Source organism: Nematolebias whitei, chromosome 16 (genome assembly GCF_014905685.2).
Source record: "Nematolebias whitei isolate Nwh7 chromosome 16, NemWhi1, whole genome shotgun sequence".
NCBI lineage: Eukaryota > Metazoa > Chordata > Actinopteri > Cyprinodontiformes > Rivulidae > Nematolebias > Nematolebias whitei.
In genome coordinates, this window is record NC_056513.1 from 10,661,025 (window position 1) to 10,678,729 (window position 17,705).

General features: G+C 38.6%; 1 protein-coding gene across 1 annotated transcript; it reads right to left on the reverse strand.

The window, feature by feature from the left end:
* Positions 1-13,115: 13,115 nt before the first annotated feature.
* LOC119423083 (CMRF35-like molecule 1) lies at positions 13,116-17,074 on the reverse strand (the record flags this gene model as incomplete). The annotated part of the gene is made up of 6 exons (XM_037690492.1): positions 13,116-13,332; positions 13,409-13,440; positions 13,516-13,611; positions 13,757-13,918; positions 14,199-14,537; positions 17,017-17,074. Coding segments are annotated over 6 exons (837 nt in total), but the record flags the coding sequence as incomplete, so codon positions are not given.
* Positions 17,075-17,705: the final 631 nt, after the last annotated feature.

Below are 17,705 nucleotides of genomic sequence, written 5' to 3' on the forward strand. Positions count from 1 at the left end.
GCCCTGCTCCCCATGGTGGAGAGGCGGGCAGAGGGTACATGGAGGTGTAGTGAAGAGGAGGATCTGAGAGAGCGAGAGGGGATGGAGATGTGTAGGAGGTCAGATAGGTACAGAGGGTTGTTGATAGCTTTGAAAGTGAGAAGAAGAATTTTGAAGACGATGCGTGATTTAACCAGGAGCCAGTGGAGCTGCTGCAGGACTGGAGTGATGTGGTTACAGGAGGAGGTTTGAGTGATGACACGGGCAGCTGAGTTCTGGACCATTTGTAGCTTCTGGAGAGATTTGTTGGGGACAGACTCATGTTCAGGCTGCTGTTTAATACACATTATTATTTTATGTTATTATTGTTTAGCGTATATCTTAGATCCTTGTGTACTGTTTCTTTTTATTTACTTTATGGTATTGCTTTTTTTGGTGTAACTGGGACCTTGAGTACACAGTTTCGTACCTCATGTACCTCATGTACCTCATGTACCTCATGTACCTCATGTACCTCATGTACCACATGTGATGTGAATGACAATAAAGTCTCCTTGAACCTTAATGAATCTAAACCAAACTAAAGTGATCGGGGACTTTTCTCTGTGGAGACGCAGTGACGTGCTGTGGTTCCGCTGTCGGCTGTTCTTTCACTTGTCAGTGGGTTCGTTGTGCGTTGTGCTGTCAGCTGTTCTTTGTGCAGAAGGCAGCAGAGTGATGTAGATCCTGGAAGACACGTCCTGGTTCTGCTGATCCACAGTTGGGTTTGTGGCACCTTCGTTATCTTTGGTGAAACCAATGTTTTCATAAGCACGAGCGGCGCCACCGTCTGTTCTTGTGTGCGAAAACGGGTTTGGATCCTGTTCTTTACTGACTGGTGTTATCCCGGAAAATATTTTTTCCCAGTTTATCTCGTTAATCGCACACTCAGTTTCCTGGGAGGGGGGAAAGAGAGGAAACAGCAAAAAATTAGCATTCTCTTATTAATTCATTTAACAATTTAGTTCGTTTTAAAGCTGAACATCTAAAACTGATGTTACTGGTTTATTTCTTATGTGTTTAATATAATTCATTTTCAATAATGGAAACCTTTGGTTTCTCCTTAAAGTTAAATTTAATTGTTTGATTTATGGTGAAATCCTAAACGTTCACAAATTTAGCCGTGAAGTTCTCAAATGTTTTAAAAATCTAATCCAATCCATTGATAGATTATTGCCTTAATGGATTTCATGCAAAAACTAAATTCTTTAAAAGGTTTTAAAGGTCAGTTGAGGACGTGTGGGAGGAAGTGTGTTGGAGACGTTTACATGAACTTAACCAGGCAGCAGGAACTCCAGAGGGTCTGAAGCATAAATGAAGACGAGAAACAAAAATCATGGGTTTGAATTTTCCTTCAAGGAAAATTAGATTTTCTGGAAAAGAGAATAACACATCATTCATGCATTTATATGTTTTGGGAATGGTCCATCCCTCATCTTTATCTCCTTCTTCCTTTTGGGATCACGGGGGTCGATCCAGCAGTCACTGTATGAGAGGTGGGAGGCACCCTGGACAGGTCTCCACCAGTCCACCACAGGGACACAAATTCACTCACACCTAAGGACAATTCAGAGTTACCAATCAGTCTAGCATGCATGTTTTTGGTCTGTGGGAGGAAACTGGAGTATCCGGAAAAACCCATGCATGCACGGAGAGAACATGCAAACTCCACCCAGAAAGCCCCCCCAACGGTTTGGGATTCGATCCTACGACCTTCTTGCTGAAAGGCGGCAGCTCTACCAACTGAGCACCTTGCCGCCCTGTGAATGGTCCATCTTTGTCAATTGTGTGGAACAGACCTGTCGCGATAAACAATAAATCAATGAATCGCATGATAAATAAAAATGATCGACCTCATTTTCATTTATCGGTTTTATCATTTCTTTGTGTCGCTCTCTTTCTACTGGAAGCTCGATGACAAAACGTTCAACTCTGGTGCTCTTCACTGACTCCTCCCTTTCTCTTTTCTCTTTAAAATCCATTTTAACGATCCAAAATCACGTTTTTGGATCGTTAAAAGCAGCTCAGCTGAGAAGCTAAGCTACGAGCTATGCTAACAGGCATGTAAAAAGTGGTTTTTCTCTGCAAAAGAAGCTGAGAACTTGTTTGCTGATTATTTTATTAAAAGCTTTGTGTGAAACATGCTATGCTAAAGAGCTCAAACCACAGACTGTCCACCACGTTGAGAACCGAAAAACAGGAATGACAGACCCATGTCACGTCATGGGGCCTCCCTCCCATTTTTCTTAAATAGACACGCTGCTCACTCCCTCACTATCCATCCTTCGGCTCATACTGTCTTATACTGCAAAAGAAGGTTAAATCATTTCATCTGGTCCAGATGAAATGATTTAACCTTTTGTTATCTACCTGGATGATTGAATTACAAACTTTTTTCGTAGTCTTATATTGCCATCCGGTGGCCAAAAAAAAGTACTACACACAAAAATTAACCAACAGTTTATTTTAAATTTGACAATTACTAATTATTGTCAAATTTCAGACAATATTATCGTTTATTCCAATAATTTCTGGGACAATTAATCGTCTGGCAAAATTTGTTATCGTGACAGGCCTAGTGCGGAACAGTTCTCTGTCGTCAGCATCATAAGCTATAGTTCGCTGAGCTGCGATCGTTGGCAACTAGGCGTGGGCAGCTGTGGCTGAAAGGTTCAGTCCAATGGGAGAGTTTGGGGTTCAATTCCACCAGCAGTCACATGCTGAAGTGTCCCTGGGCAAGACAATGAACCCCTCATTGCATCCAATGTGTGTCTCATCGGTGTATGAATGTGATAAAGCACTGATTAGTCTTTGTATAAATCTAGTAGAGTGCTGTATAAATGGGTAAATGAGGGAACAGATTGTGTTGTAAAGTGCTTTGAGTATCTTGATAAGATAGAAATGTGCTATATAAGTACTATTTACCATTTAGTTTGTGAATGGCATGTGCGTGGAAAAATCCAAAATGTCTTGAAACGTTTATGGGGATTCTCAGTTTCCTTGCATGATTCGTAGAAGCTCGCAGTCTTGTGGTCTGAGTTTTGAACATGTTCAGGAAAACTTGGCGCACGGATTTTTTTTCCCTCAAATTATTCTCAGAGTTGTGAAGGGCATCTCAAACCCATTTTGAACTCATCTCAGTTTTGTTGCCGGCATCTCCAACCTGTCCGAAGAGAGTTTTAAAAAATAATGTGTGCAGGCTACAATACAATTTTGCAAGCCGTGAAAATAAGCCACAATTTTTAAAAACTGGCCACGCAAAGTGTCGCCTCATGGCTTGTTGGCTACTTGGTTACAAACACTTGACTTGTAGTGAAACTACGTTTTAAAATTACATATTTTTCCACATTTCTGAGTCACCAACTTGTCTCAAAGAGTCAGTGAGAGCAATCTCAGTTTGGAGAAATTTCCTTTATCAGAGTATTTAAATGTGAATATTTTGAAACAACATAAACCTTAACAAACACAATACTTCATCTAAATGTTTTATTGTTATTTATTACATCGTGTGCATTATTTTTTCCAACTGAAAACTTTTTCCATTGACTCCACACAACTCCAATGAAACACATGCGTGAACTATCCGTTTAAAGCAACCAAACCCTGATTTATATTAGAAACCGTTAAAGACATGAAATATGAAGGTTGTTTGCTCGGAACAACCGGAACTGATTACTTCCACTACGTGTTTCACTTTTTATTCAGTGTTTGAACCCAGAACTGCAAAAAACCTGGATTTCAGTTCCACTTCTGCCCTGATGACTGAAGAACTGCTTCCTTATTGTTGTGGTTTCTTTTATTGTCACTGAAAATTATTACTATGTTTGCTTTGAGAAAGTATGTTTTTATGTGCATATGATGATTTACTCAGGACAGAAATCATGTTTGTGCCCGTGTTTTATAAAATAAAGACAATTAATGATAAAATGAACCTCTGCATAGCTAATTTTACAAAAGCAATGATGGCTGCGTTATTAGTGTGCACCCACAGTTTTATTCATAAACCTACACAAAGTTGTTGGCGTCTGCCTAAAGGAGTTACAGGAACAGGGTCAGTGAACAAGGCCAGGCTGATTCTGGCAGATCCTGATCATCCTCTCCATGGTGAGTTCAGGTTGCTCCCATCTGGCCGCAGGTATCTGCTGCCCAGATGTAGAACGAATAGACTGAAAAACTCATTCATCCCTGTAGTGATCATCCTTTTCAATGAACAGTGATGATTTCTGTTGTTATTTTAATGTCTTAATGTCTAGTATGGATGTGTTGTGTGCCTATACGTAAACTTTATCTCTATAGCACCTTCCAACAACACCTTGCATTGACCAAAGTGCTTTACAAGAAAAAACAAATAAAAACAGGACACAATAAATCAATACAAATTAAAAACATAGCCAGTGTAGTGAACCAGATGACCTGATGATCTGACCCTCATCTGACCCTGATGACCTCAAATCTACCAGATGGACAGAGACTGTTATTTTCATTGATTTGAATAAGTCTGGGCCATCTGATGACTTTCTTTCTTGAATTAATCAAGCAGAAAAGACAATCCTTTATAATCATTACTGTTTTACAAATGTTTGATAATCAAATTGTGTTAGTTTCACTCAATGCTTACAGGTTGAAAAGAACTACTCATTTTTATTTTACATAAACAGTAAGTAATGATTTTTATTCCTCATTCAAAGAAGAAATCACCTGAATATGCATTTCTTGATTTTCTGTCTGAAATGAGCCAAGTCGTAAGTGTGTGAAAGTTGAAGCTTCGGTCAACTAAATGTTTACTGAAGAAGAAATGTCATGTTTAAACTTTTTCAGAAGATTACCAAGAGTTGGCTCCACGAAGTCTGCTTTTTGCAATAATCTCTCTGTCAGTTGTTAAACAAATTTCATTCTCTGACCTCGACTTTTGATAAACACCTTACGTCAAAACCACTCCTCTTTCTGGTCCATCCACGAATCAGAAAGCTCTGAAGTAAACTCGGAAGTAAACTCATTTAAAATGTGACAACTTCCCGGTTCTGTTAGAGAGTTGGAATGGTGAAGAGTGCAGTAGATTCCTTAGTATGAAAAAGTTCTCAAGGAGTTCAGAAGAGAACTAGAGTTATGGAGAGTTTTGGAGTTGGAGTCTGAGAAGATCTGAAAGAGTCTGAGAGCTGCTGACAATGAAGAGTCAGAGTTGCCGAGAATCCAGAGACGTTTTGGGATTATGATTCTGTTTGAACTAACCACGCACGACTCTCCAAGGATTTTAGCTGTTCTCAACGGAGACGCTGATATCAGTTGAAAAGGATTCTTACTGAGGTGATCGATCGTCAACAAGGTAACGGTTTCTTCTTCGCCTAAAGTGTACCTGGGACAAGCTGAGATACCTGATGGGAGCGTGCAATTTCTGGTCAAACAGATTAAATTCCCTCACATATTCCTCTGTAAGATAAAATCTCCAGTTCATCTTAAACTCACCTCTCTCTCATAAATCAGTACAGATATTTTTAGAAATATCTGAAGCAAAGTCCTCAAATCACCGCCGAGTGATTTGAAGTTCATTATTTGTGAAACTGTCTGTTATTATTTTCATATTTTGCCAAATTAATGTAAATGTTTGATGTTAAACTTTGATTCTGAAAATAAATGACTCCATTCATTTGATGGGTCAAAGATAATAACGTCTCTCGTTCGCATTCCTTTAAATTCAATGCACGGCATTACACAGTCAGAAAAATGAAGAACTCGTGAAAAGTATGCATAAATATATACCACATATATTTGTCATACAACAAGTGACACGTACCCACGTAAAACACTACACCAGAATAAAAGAAGGTAATGTGAAACTAATTGTCCCTTGGGGATAATTAAGATTATTGAACTTGGAACTTTACAACAGGACAAATAAATAAAAAGTCAAATGGTATTCAATCAGCTTCTTTTAGAGTAGTCCTTTCGCTGTTCGACTTTCGCAGACTCGCTCTATCGCTGTTTGTGGACGTACAGGCCATAATATTGCACAAATAAATAAATAAAAATTGTACAGGACACATGATTGTCAACTTTAATATTACTCACATGATTGGGACAGTACTGAGTACAGTACTGTACAGTAAAAAGTTAATCAAAAAGTTAAATACTTCGGACAGGCGCCACCATTTTTGTAGTTTTCACTCAGTAAGTCTCCATTGTATTCCTGCTCATAATGACCACATTTCCCAGAAGGCAACAGCGTCCCACCCAGAAGCCCTGTTTCCTTCTGCTGAAAAACCAGAGGTAAAGTTCTGATCTGCTCGGTGCCCAGCGGATGCAGAGAAGCTGCACTGAACCCACTAAACTGGACCAGAACCTACTGCGGGCGGATTCGGAACTGAACCCCCGTGATAAACGAGGGACTACTGTACTTTGTTGGACACAGTCGGCCTTGAATCTGTTCTCAGTTCCTTCACTGAGCCCAGACTGAAGTCTTCAGTGAATTATTTTGTTTTACTCGATGATTAGTTTTTAAAATCCAGAAGCTCAAATGTGACCGTTTAAAAGTTTAACTGCGCGACTGCTGCAGTTTTGATCAAACTCCTTAACTTAACACTGGAGAGGTTTTTCTTTATAAACATCAAACAGTTCCTTGGTTTAAACTCCCTGTAACACTGACAGTAGCTGGGGTTTCGAAGCACAAACATGTAATACATGTAATAAAAAGAGAAAGGCAGCTTTTGGAAAACCCCGTTTAATGTGTTCACCTCTAAAACCAGGAAAAGAAAGTAGCTCATCCATCCATCCATCCATTTTCTTTACCCGCTTATTCCTTTTTGGGTCACGGGGGTCGCTGGTGCCCATGTCCAGCAATCACTGTGCGAGGGGCGGGGTACACCCTGGACGGGTCGCAAGTCCATCACAGGGCCACATAGAGACAAACGAGACAAACAAACATTCACTCTCTCACTCACACCTAGGGACAATTTAGAGTTACCAATCAGCCTAACATGCATGTTTTTGGACTGTGGGAGGAAACCGGAGTACCCGGAGAAAACCCACGCATGCACGGAGAGAACATGCAAACTCCACCCAGAAAGGCCCCTGGACCGGGGTTTGAACCAGGGACCTGCTCGCTGAGAGGCAGCAGCTCTACCAGTTGCGCCACCGTGCTGCCCGAAAGTAGCTCATTGTGACCTTAAAGTTGTTTACTGTCTGAAACAAAGAGGTCTGTGAGGAGGGCACCTGGAAAACTTCAGATCTACCTTTGTGTTAAGAGCAGTGTCGGGGTCTCTGCAGCTGGAGCGAGCTTGTGACTGAGGTTTTGAGAGTTCGCTGCATTTCCTGGAGAGTGTAGTAGCCAGCATCAAGATAAAGAGCGTGGTGCCGGTCACAGCTGCAGCGAGCAACATGATGCCTGATCGAACAAAAGATAAACATTTTATCTCATTGTGAAGACGCACAAAGTGTACAACATAAAATGTAGGAGCTACCTACTTGGGCTGATCTTTTGCTCATCTCCATTTGTGACATTTGTTGCTGTAGGTCAAGATACACAGTATTTTGTTATACTTAGAAAGACGGATTTTCTGACTGTATTAAGGTGTTAAGAAGTTTGTTGTCTTACTGGTTTTTACACCAGTTGACAGAAGCGTTGAGTTGTTCTGAGTCCAGGTGGAAGAAACATCAGGTGCGACGGTTGTTATAAGATCTGTGATGAGCAGAGAGGTGGAGAATATAAATCCCTAACCAGATAAATCACTGTAATGACACTTTAATTGATGATGTGTCGCTTTATCCATGCTGTTGATTTCTTGCATTTCATCTGCAGTATTCATACCCATCTGCTCACAACAGACTCATGTTCAGGCTGCTGTTTAATACACCGTATTATATTATATCATTATTGTTTAGCGTATATCTTAGATCCTTGTATACTGTTTCTTTTTATACTTTATATTTTTGCTATTTTGGGGTGTAACTGGGACTTTGAGTACACAATTTCATTCCACCTCATGTACCACATGTGATGCGAATGACAATAAAGTGTCCTTGAAACTTGAAAGTTTTCAGATCATTGTTGTTTTTATTTTAGTAAAAGTTAAGGATGAATACAACAAGCTGTGTGCAACTACCATATTTTTCACCATATAAGTTGCACCTTTTTGCATAAATTTGCAAGTCCTGCGACTTATACACAATGAAGCAATTAATATGTCACCCCCCCCCCCCCATATTTATAAACCAATTATTAGATCCAACGATTTCATGCATTCTGACACGAAAAATATTGAACACTACCATTTTCAGCCACTAGAGGGCCCTCGAGCATTATGGCAAGCCAAGTGTTTTGTTAACAGGTAAAAGTAGCTATTAATGAGACACTTGGCTTGCCATACCAAGCCACCTTCGTCTCACTGTCAAATCAGCTGCATTTCGCCGCGCTGCCCAGGTGAAATGCAGCTGATTTGACTGTTAAAGTGCATTTATTAAGGAAACGTTAGACTGAGACCAACCTTTGTTATAATTTTGAGCAAACAAATAATTGTTTTTAAGTGTTAATCTTGTTAAATTCTTGGTAAAGTCTTCCCGTGCACGCTCCCGTTGTCACCATTTTGCAGCCAATCGATTTTTGGCACAACACGGGCCCATGTTTCCGGGTGGTCAGCGGTGATGCATAATAAATGCGACTTACACGGTGAAGTGATGTATTTATCTTTTTTTCCACTTTATTAGACATTTTTGGACTGATGCGACTTATACGGCAGCAAGTACGGTAATTATAATAATCTTTGTTACAATTACAAATACTGAACAATGCTTATTAACAATCCTGTTTTTGGTATAATTAGCTTCTTTTTGATTTTTTTCTGCAAATACATCATTCAATCACATGAATTTAATAATACTATCAAACGTTATCACAATTTTTTTTTTGAGTTACACTATGATAATGAATTTATTCGTGACTCTTCTTTCTTTTGACCTAGAGCTAGTTTCAACAACTTCTTATATACCTTATCAGCTTAAATGAGTTGATCTTCAACTGATCATTTTTTACTCAATATTTTTTTTAACTTATTTATAGACATTTTTTGAGTTTCTGTTAGAGGATTTTTGGTCCAGGTTAATGGATGTTTTTTAATTACTATGGCTGAGAATGTTAACTGCCCATGAACCATGTGTTTGAGTTACCAGAGAGCTCTTTTTTCTTTCAGAGAGGGCTGGATGAGGAGCTGATTTATTCCTGCATGTGGAGCTGGGTGGCCAAGGTCATCAGTGTCTGCCTGTGAGCCGGGAGCTGATAAGATTATAAAAACCATTCTCGCACGCTGCCCATGGCAGATTCTCGTGACGGGGCTCCGTGCATGTATAATGTAACCGTTGTGAAAGTCTGCCTTTGCAAGTAAAACCTGTTAAAAATCTTATTGTGTTCTCGAGTGTGGCTTCTCCAAGTAAGTAACAGGAACTGAAGTTGTCCACCTTGATTTCTTTAAGGGGTTTCAAACATTTGATAATGTCAATGGAAAAATTAAGGCAGATATGTCCTTGTTTTTAGTATTTCACCCTGATTTACGACACCCTGATTTATTGTTTTTATACACTACTCTTATTTGTACTGCATTTTTTACTGTACTTTATTGTCGTCTGTACTTTATATGTGCTGTCTGGAACAGATCTCTCTTATCACCTTGTGGCTCAATGAGACTAGCCTGTATAAATAAAGGTTGAATGAAAAAAAAAAAAAGTAAAATGAATAAATGATATTTTTATCCAACAGTTTCCTAAAGTCAAGTAGCTGTGGAAGCAATTTTAAAATGGTTTGACTCCAAATGGTAATCAGTGGTAGATCCATTTATTGCTGTCGGAGAGTTTCATTGAAATTTATAAAAGTTGAGATATTTTGCTAACAGACAAACAGGGTTGCCTCAGCCATTTAATGTCAAGGTTTTAGTTTTTTCATTATGTGTCCCACACAATATGTTTTGAGGATAACGCTCAGCTACAACCACTTTAACTCAGTTTCCTAATATTTTCAGCACCTCAAACACATAGTTCCCATTTCTTCCCAAAAGTATTGATAAATTAAACAAACATACAAATACAAGAGAAATGGTGAGATGAAACTAAAAGCATAAAGTACGTACCTTTATGTACAGTAAGATTTACAGAAGTATAAGTGTCAAGTCCAAGCCTGTCCACTCCACACCTGTACAACGATGAGTCTGACAGCTGAAGGTGGCTGATATTTACATCGAAGGCTCCGTTCCCCAAATCCATCAAAGTTATTCTTCCTAACACAGCTCGGTGACCAGATGCCACGATAGCGAGAACGTCTCCACTGTTGCACGGTTCACTGCAGAAGTATTTGTTGTTTTTGACAGCCAATCTGTGGGAGCATCGGAACAAGACGTCTCCACCTTCAAATCCCTTCACGTTGATTTCAGCATTTTGAACAAGCGCCACTGCAAACAAGACATCGTGTTATCCAGCGTCATCACTATTAGCATTAGTAGAGGTCTTGAATCAATAAAAACTTCCATGTCTGATTTAAAAAGGTTTTTTTTTTTTAACTCACCTGTAAAAAGACAAAAGAAGACAAACGCGTTTTTCATTTTCACCAGCGAAGACGTAGCTTTGAGGCTCCGGTTGAATCTGTATCTGAAGTGTGGGAACAGACCTGATACAGGCCAGAATAGTACGGGGGCCGCTTGAGGTCAGGTAATATATACAATTCTCTCTTGTTTACGCATTTTGAAGTCTGTAAAAATAAATATGTTGTTTAATTCTGACATATCATGTGTGTTCCTTCCAAGCAAACACCCCAGGCGGGGGAGAGGAGAAGATATTTGTTTCATCTTACAAATGGGGGCTCGTCCGGGAACCGATGTGAACTATAATTTAACTTTATAATTAATCTTATTTAACTGAACAAGAACCTTTGAGGTTGTTTTGTTTTCTCATTAAAGGCCTTATAAGGAACTATTTTCCTACTGACAGCAGAAAGTGTCATGGTTGATTTTAAAAGTTAGCAGTCACTAAAAAGATATTATTTATCAGCTTATGGCCCAGTTTACACATATGACATATATTCTAGTCATCTTTATATGATCTATTTTCCATAATTCATTATTAAACATTATATTCACCTACCCACAGATTTGCTGAATGCTAACTATGCTATATGGCAGTCCAAGCTTTTCATCAAAAAATATTCGACACCATTTACTGTCCATAATATACACACTGTTAGTGTAAATATAAGAAGAGAACCAGGGCCACAGACATCTTTTCTATCTTCTACTGTACTCGTGCTTCTTTCGATGGCCCATTCAGTGTGTCGCGATGACAAGAACGTCAGCGGATGTGCGCAGCTGTGCCCAGCCGGTTGAAAAATGTAAAAAAACATATTTTTTTTTAAGTCCAGATGGCTCACTGCCAGCAATTCACCTGAAGCTTAACTGGACTGGATCCAGCCCCCGTGCCAGCAGGCGGTGGTGGATTCCCTGTTTTTAGTTTTATTTTATTTAATCCACCACCGCCCACCTCCTGTTTTTAGTTGTTGTTTTTTTTTTTACGTGCCGCACGTTTCTTTCACTTTTGTAGCTTAATAAAAGTTTTGGTTTTCCTGTGACTTATTTGTATATAATAAATGGTAGGAGCATAAATATATGCTCCTGATGTTTAGTTGTTCACTTTTATTGTAAATAATAAATTACTTTTTTTTTTGTGAATATAGCACAGCGACTAGTCGATGGCGACTCGACTTTTATCATGTCGAAGTTGACTTTAAAAAATATGAAGTTGTGCAACCCCTAGTTCATTCAACCTTTACTTATACAGGTTAATCCCATTTGAGCCTCGGGGACTCATTTACAAGAGAGACCTGAATTTTAACAAAGAGTGATGACAACAATGGACACCAACAACACCAATAGACAATCATAAAGGATGCGTACAATTTATTATTATTGTTTTTTTTAACAAGTAATAATAAAATAGTAATTAAAAGGATAATTAAAAGGAAAAGTAGCAAAAAGTAGTAGTGAATGCCATTTTGTTTGTTTAATAAAGTTTTAAAATGTCAAGAAAAAACTTTATTATTGATATAAGTGCAAGTCAAAATTTATGTTTGAATAATTAATCTACATTAATATTGATAAGGAGACATTTTTGATTGGTTGGTTAAAACAGGAGAGGAGAGGGGATTTGTAATAAATTACGCCCTAAAAGGCCTCTCACAGTTAAGCTTTTGGACAGGCATAGAGTCACAGTTCTCTCAGTACCTCTCTCGTTTGCCTTAAAGTTTTTCTTTTGTTAATACTTGTAATTTGTACATGTATCATTTGTGCTTTTTCATTTTTCATATAAACAGTTCAAACTTAAACATTGTGTTCAGGAGGATGTTTTTCGTCTGGAGACGGATAAAAAGAGGAAGTATGGAACGTCAAGCTAGTTTTTTAGAAACCTACAGTGGAGGTTGAATGAAACTCACCCTGTATGTTTTTTCCTCAAATCTACCCAGGGTGCAGAGCGACCACACATTTTTCTGCTTTGTCCAATATCAGAATTTTCTCTCCAAACCTGGAAGTGAAGTGTATTTTTAACTTCTATATGTGAAACACTGCACACACATAAAACTTGACATGTGTAACCATCAGGGCCTTCCACTACTTTCAGGTCAGATGTGTTTTCTGTACATTTTTCACAAAGTGATCATCTGAGGCTTACTTTCTAGGCTGTGTTTCTGTCTGCCTGTTTCAAGAGCGTGGTCTGTGAGTGAGACGTGTGGTTAACATGGCGACACTATGAGCATAACATTTTGTTTTACCTTTTTTTTTTTACTTACTGTACAGTCTTTAGATTATAAAATTACACACAGATCTGAGATGAGTTGCATTTTGAATAAAATCCTTAAGAACCTTTGTGTTGTTTTTGTCAATTAGACATGTAGGTCTTATGTGCATAGTGCCCCCTGCAGGTATTTTTGCAACATACTTTAAATTCTTCAAGTAGAATCTAAACATCACAGTGCTGCCAAACGTGCAGTATGAACTGATTTTTATATTTCAACTTCCTGTCTGCAGATGAAATAACGCACAAAGAATCCATATTCCAACATTTGTTCTTTATTCACTAAAAGGACAGAAAGTAAAGCGGGAATAGCTGAAAAAAGCTGCTCGAGAACAGAGCGATCGGAGCTCAGTCGATGGTTTTTGGATCCAGTCCTTCGTAAACAGAGGCGTACTGAGCGTCATCGTCAGCAGTGGACTCTGGACCATCCTCCAAAGGCTGAAGACTCACTGCCACCTGAGTGGAAGCAGCAACTACACTTTCCTCATGATGACCATCCTGTGAAAAAAATAGCCATTATCTTAATTTTGTATTTGTACAATTAAAAGTACTTGAATAAATACTAGAAATTCACCTCCGCTTTGTTTGCCGCTCGTCTGTTCTGACCTGAAACAAACAAGGAGAACGGTTCATTTCGAGGTGTGACGCCGGTTTGTTTGGGAGTTCCTTTGTGCTGCTCACCTGCGTTTCTCTGCCAGAGTCTGTAAAATAGAAGAGGAATGACGGCACAGACCAGACAAGCCAGGCTTCCAGAGACAAAAATGACCAACTTGGTGTCTGCAAACAACAGAAGCTTACGGTTATCATGCAGTAAAGTCAGAACATCGATCACGTCTCAGTACATTTTTCTGATCAGTGTCCCACTGAGTTCTGCTTTTATCTCATAAACCTGAATTACATCTTTACACGAATGTGGAAGTACCTGTCAAACTGTTTGCTTCTTCCTGGATTTCCGTCCTCCCTGAAGGGAGAAGCGTGAGTGTTACTGGTGAAGCTGATGGAAAGCTGCCTTCAGGCTGAGCTACTTCCTCTGCCTTCAGGCTGGTTTTAGGGGACGGAGGAGCTGCAAGAGGAACTCTGGGAGCTTTGAGCCAACAAGAAAAGGTACGCCTTATGAATGATACGTTCTGTATATACTGTATATATGCATGTGCTCGTGTGATATTGTTTCTGTGTGTAAACCAGTGAACTTCTAATGAGACTTTAATTAAATAGTGTTTTGGACAGCGTATCTCTTAGAGCCTTGACTCACACATACCTGTACATGCCAATGCAAGCTTACAAATATTCAGTTATTCTGCTGCCTCACAAAGAACTGTATCTGCTTTGACACCTTTAAAATAACATCTAAACCCAAAGCGTACCATTGACAATATTCAGATTGACTTCCTGGTATGAGATGTTAGAGCTTCTCCTCAATCCACAGAGATACCTCCCAGCGTCAGCCCTCCTCAGCCTCTTTATAGTCACAGTCCAAACTCCATGTCCACCATTGAACTCCATACTGTATCTCCCCCGTGGCAGAGCTGACCTCTTCGTCTCGGTCTGGATGTTGGAGTTCTCACTAGAGCAGGTGCCTTTGCAGAAGAACATGCTGATGTTTTCTGGGCTGTTAGCGGTCCAGCTACCAAAACAAGGGATGGAGACCTTTTCACCAACATGGCTGCTCACCTCCAGGATGTCTGAGGCCTCTGTACACACGACTGAAGGACAAAACAACGATTGACACAAACGTATGTGTTATATACTGAAGAGATGTATTTACTTTGTCATTACAGGTTTGCTCGTTGTGCTAATGAACTGTTGCATAATCGTTTTAAAGGAATTCTTCATACAATGCAGTAAAACTGACCAGCCAAGCTATTGTGCAGGACCAACTTTAATTTTGATTACAGATCCTATTTGGCGAGGTGATTTTGCAGAACAGTGCACAAAGTCACAGCGTTTATTGTTGGAGTTGCATTAATTAAATTAAAAAAAAAAAAGATTTTCATGGAGGTTATCTGGACTCAGCTGTTGTCAATCCATTTAAATGATGTTTTATCAATGGTGGAGAAAGTACTCAAACACCGTACTTAAGTAAAATTACAAAAAAATTGACAAAAATGTACTCCACATTAATGTTTTTACTTAATAAAAGTAAGTACTTGCTTTTAAAAACACTTAAAGTATTAAAAGTAAATGTATTACCTAATGCAATTACAATATCATTATTGTAATTGCATTAGTTAATACAATACTGAGCCATTTTAATGAACAAAGCTGCAGATAGTACATGTTTTTATTGTGTTTACTCTGTGACACTGTTCGCACTTGGGCTTGTGATTCTGTGCATCAGAATTTCAGGGATGACCTGCAGAGTTAAATGACATTAAACAAAATAAGAAAGAGGAATGATTATACCTTTGAAAGCTTTTATTTAACACAGAGTAAAACCAATGTGTCATTTTAACTGCAGTAAACACATTTAAGTAAAAGTTGTCTGCCTGAACAAAAGGAGCATTAGACCTAACAAATGAATAGATACTGATCATTTCAACTCCAGTTTGTCATCAACTCTAATTAATTAAAACACTGTCTTGTCAACCTTGTAATGGGTCAATAGTGAACAATATTTTAACTTCCTGACACCATTTTTAAAACTTGGACCCGAGTGTCGAGACATTTGGAGACATCTCACGTCTCCTAACATCCCGTGAACTGACACATTTTAATACTGCAGCAAGAATTTCTTGTTCAAGTTCAGAAGAAGTTGGTTTTCAAAGTTTTTTGAGTTCATTGGTTACTTTCAAACTAACGAACAAATCAAAAAAAAAAAAAATGCAACATGGATGTAACTTGTAATGCAACATATTATAGAAATGTAGTGCAGTAGAAAGTACAGCTACTTAATGTAAAATGTAGGGGAGTAAAAGTAAAAAATACCCATGTTTAACTCAAGTAAGAGATACATGAACATTTTTTACTCAAGTACAGTACAAAGTACTTGTACTTTGTTACATCCCACCACTGTGTTTTATTAATTACTTTTGCTCAGTCTGAGCACAATAAATTCAGGCATTGTAATCCCATATAGGATGTTTAAGAAACCGCCCCGTGGTTGTTTAGGGGGAATAAAGCTCCTCGTTGCATCAGCCAGAGTTAAATAACTTGTAACCAGATCAAACGAATCAGTGCGTTAGTTTTTTCAACAGTTCTTGCTTAGGTGGGGAGTTTGGGTTTTCTTTTTGGTGAAGCGATGTCTACACATTCAGGGTGAACTACTATTACAGCTGGAAAGTTAAGAGTCTTGCACAAAGTTTCCATTTTTAAAGCCTAGCCCTGCAGCTTTTCGAGAAAACCGTCTTTGTTGCAAGAACAGTCACTTGTCCACGAAACGAACAAATTAAACGTCAAGAACATCATTAAACTATCCCCAATCTTCAGAGTTTACTCCTTTATTTTTTGTTTCTTATTTATCATAGTATAAAATACTAAAACCTTTTCAATCTCCTTTATTTTGACTTCGATACATGTATGTATTGGCGTTTAATATTTTCTAGCTTACAGTAAATTACATAAAAAAATTTAAATATCTGAATGAAATACCACTAAGCTGCAGTTTGCATTAACACCTCTTTTTTAAAGTTGTTCTGTTAATAAATGGTCAGAAGCGTATTGTTGAAAACATCTGGATGTTATCCATGTTAGTTGTTTGGTTGAAAATGTGTTTGGAGGGTCAGAGCATCACTGACCAACTTCTGATCAGTTTCCTCTTGTGCTCGTGGAACCATCGTGACTTAATTGACGTCTTATCAATATAAAATGTTAAAACCTAAGTGCAGTTGCAGCTGTGTGGATGATTTTGGATTTGTACAGAACCATTTTTACGTTAAGAGTTAAATGGGCTTCTAAGAGTAAAAAAACTAAATTCTAATTTTTCTATTTTATTTTGCAACGTCCATGTTGCCAATAATAATTCAGACCGATCTGCATTATTTGTAAAGTTGACTGCTTATAAACTACAACCTAATTCTGGCTGCTCATAAATCATCTTTTTTTTTTTGGTAAAAACAAACATATATGGAATTGTTTACGGTTTAGAGATCAATAAATGTGTACTGCAGACAAGCTTCATGAGCAGGAACATCATGCAACCATCATATTCAAACACTAACTGGAGTGTGTTTTGCAGAAACGTACCTGAGAAGCAACAAAATGTGACCAGAAGAGTTTTCATCCTTTCATCCGAGGTCAGAACAAAACGTTAGCATAAATCTTTGGATTTAATGCCATAAAACTCTTAAAAGATCAAGATAAAACAGGTCAACGGAGCGAACGGTGTAACTTGTGGCAGCAGCTCGTCATCCGTTGGTCTCAACATGAAACGGGCATGGTTCAAATCCCTATTAGCTGCTATATTGTCCAGAAAACCTACAGCACATGGCTGTCATCTCCTCATCATTTTCTTTTTCGTTCAGTTGGAGAGAAGCAGCTCATGACTGAACTGGGCTATAAAGTCCTCAGTGTTCGTTTTAGAGTTCCCCAGCAGCGTGTGCCTTCGAACATCTCCAGCACATTCAGCTGGAGGGCGTGAGAATCAATGAGCAGTTTGTCTGCAGACTGTCACGGGTATCTGAGGGCAACCTGAGGACTCTGTTACAGCACGACGGCACAAAATTAGGCTTATTTTTTAATTTATTTAAAAAAAAAAAAGAAGACGACGGACATAAAATACAGATATGTAAAGTAAGCTGCTCATCACAAACAATGATGAGTCCAGCTACAGGCAAGAGGTGAACACCTGGAGAGCTGGTGCAGAGAGAATAACCTTCACATCAATGTGAAGAAGACAAAGGAGATGATTGTGGACTTCAGAAGGAACAAAAACA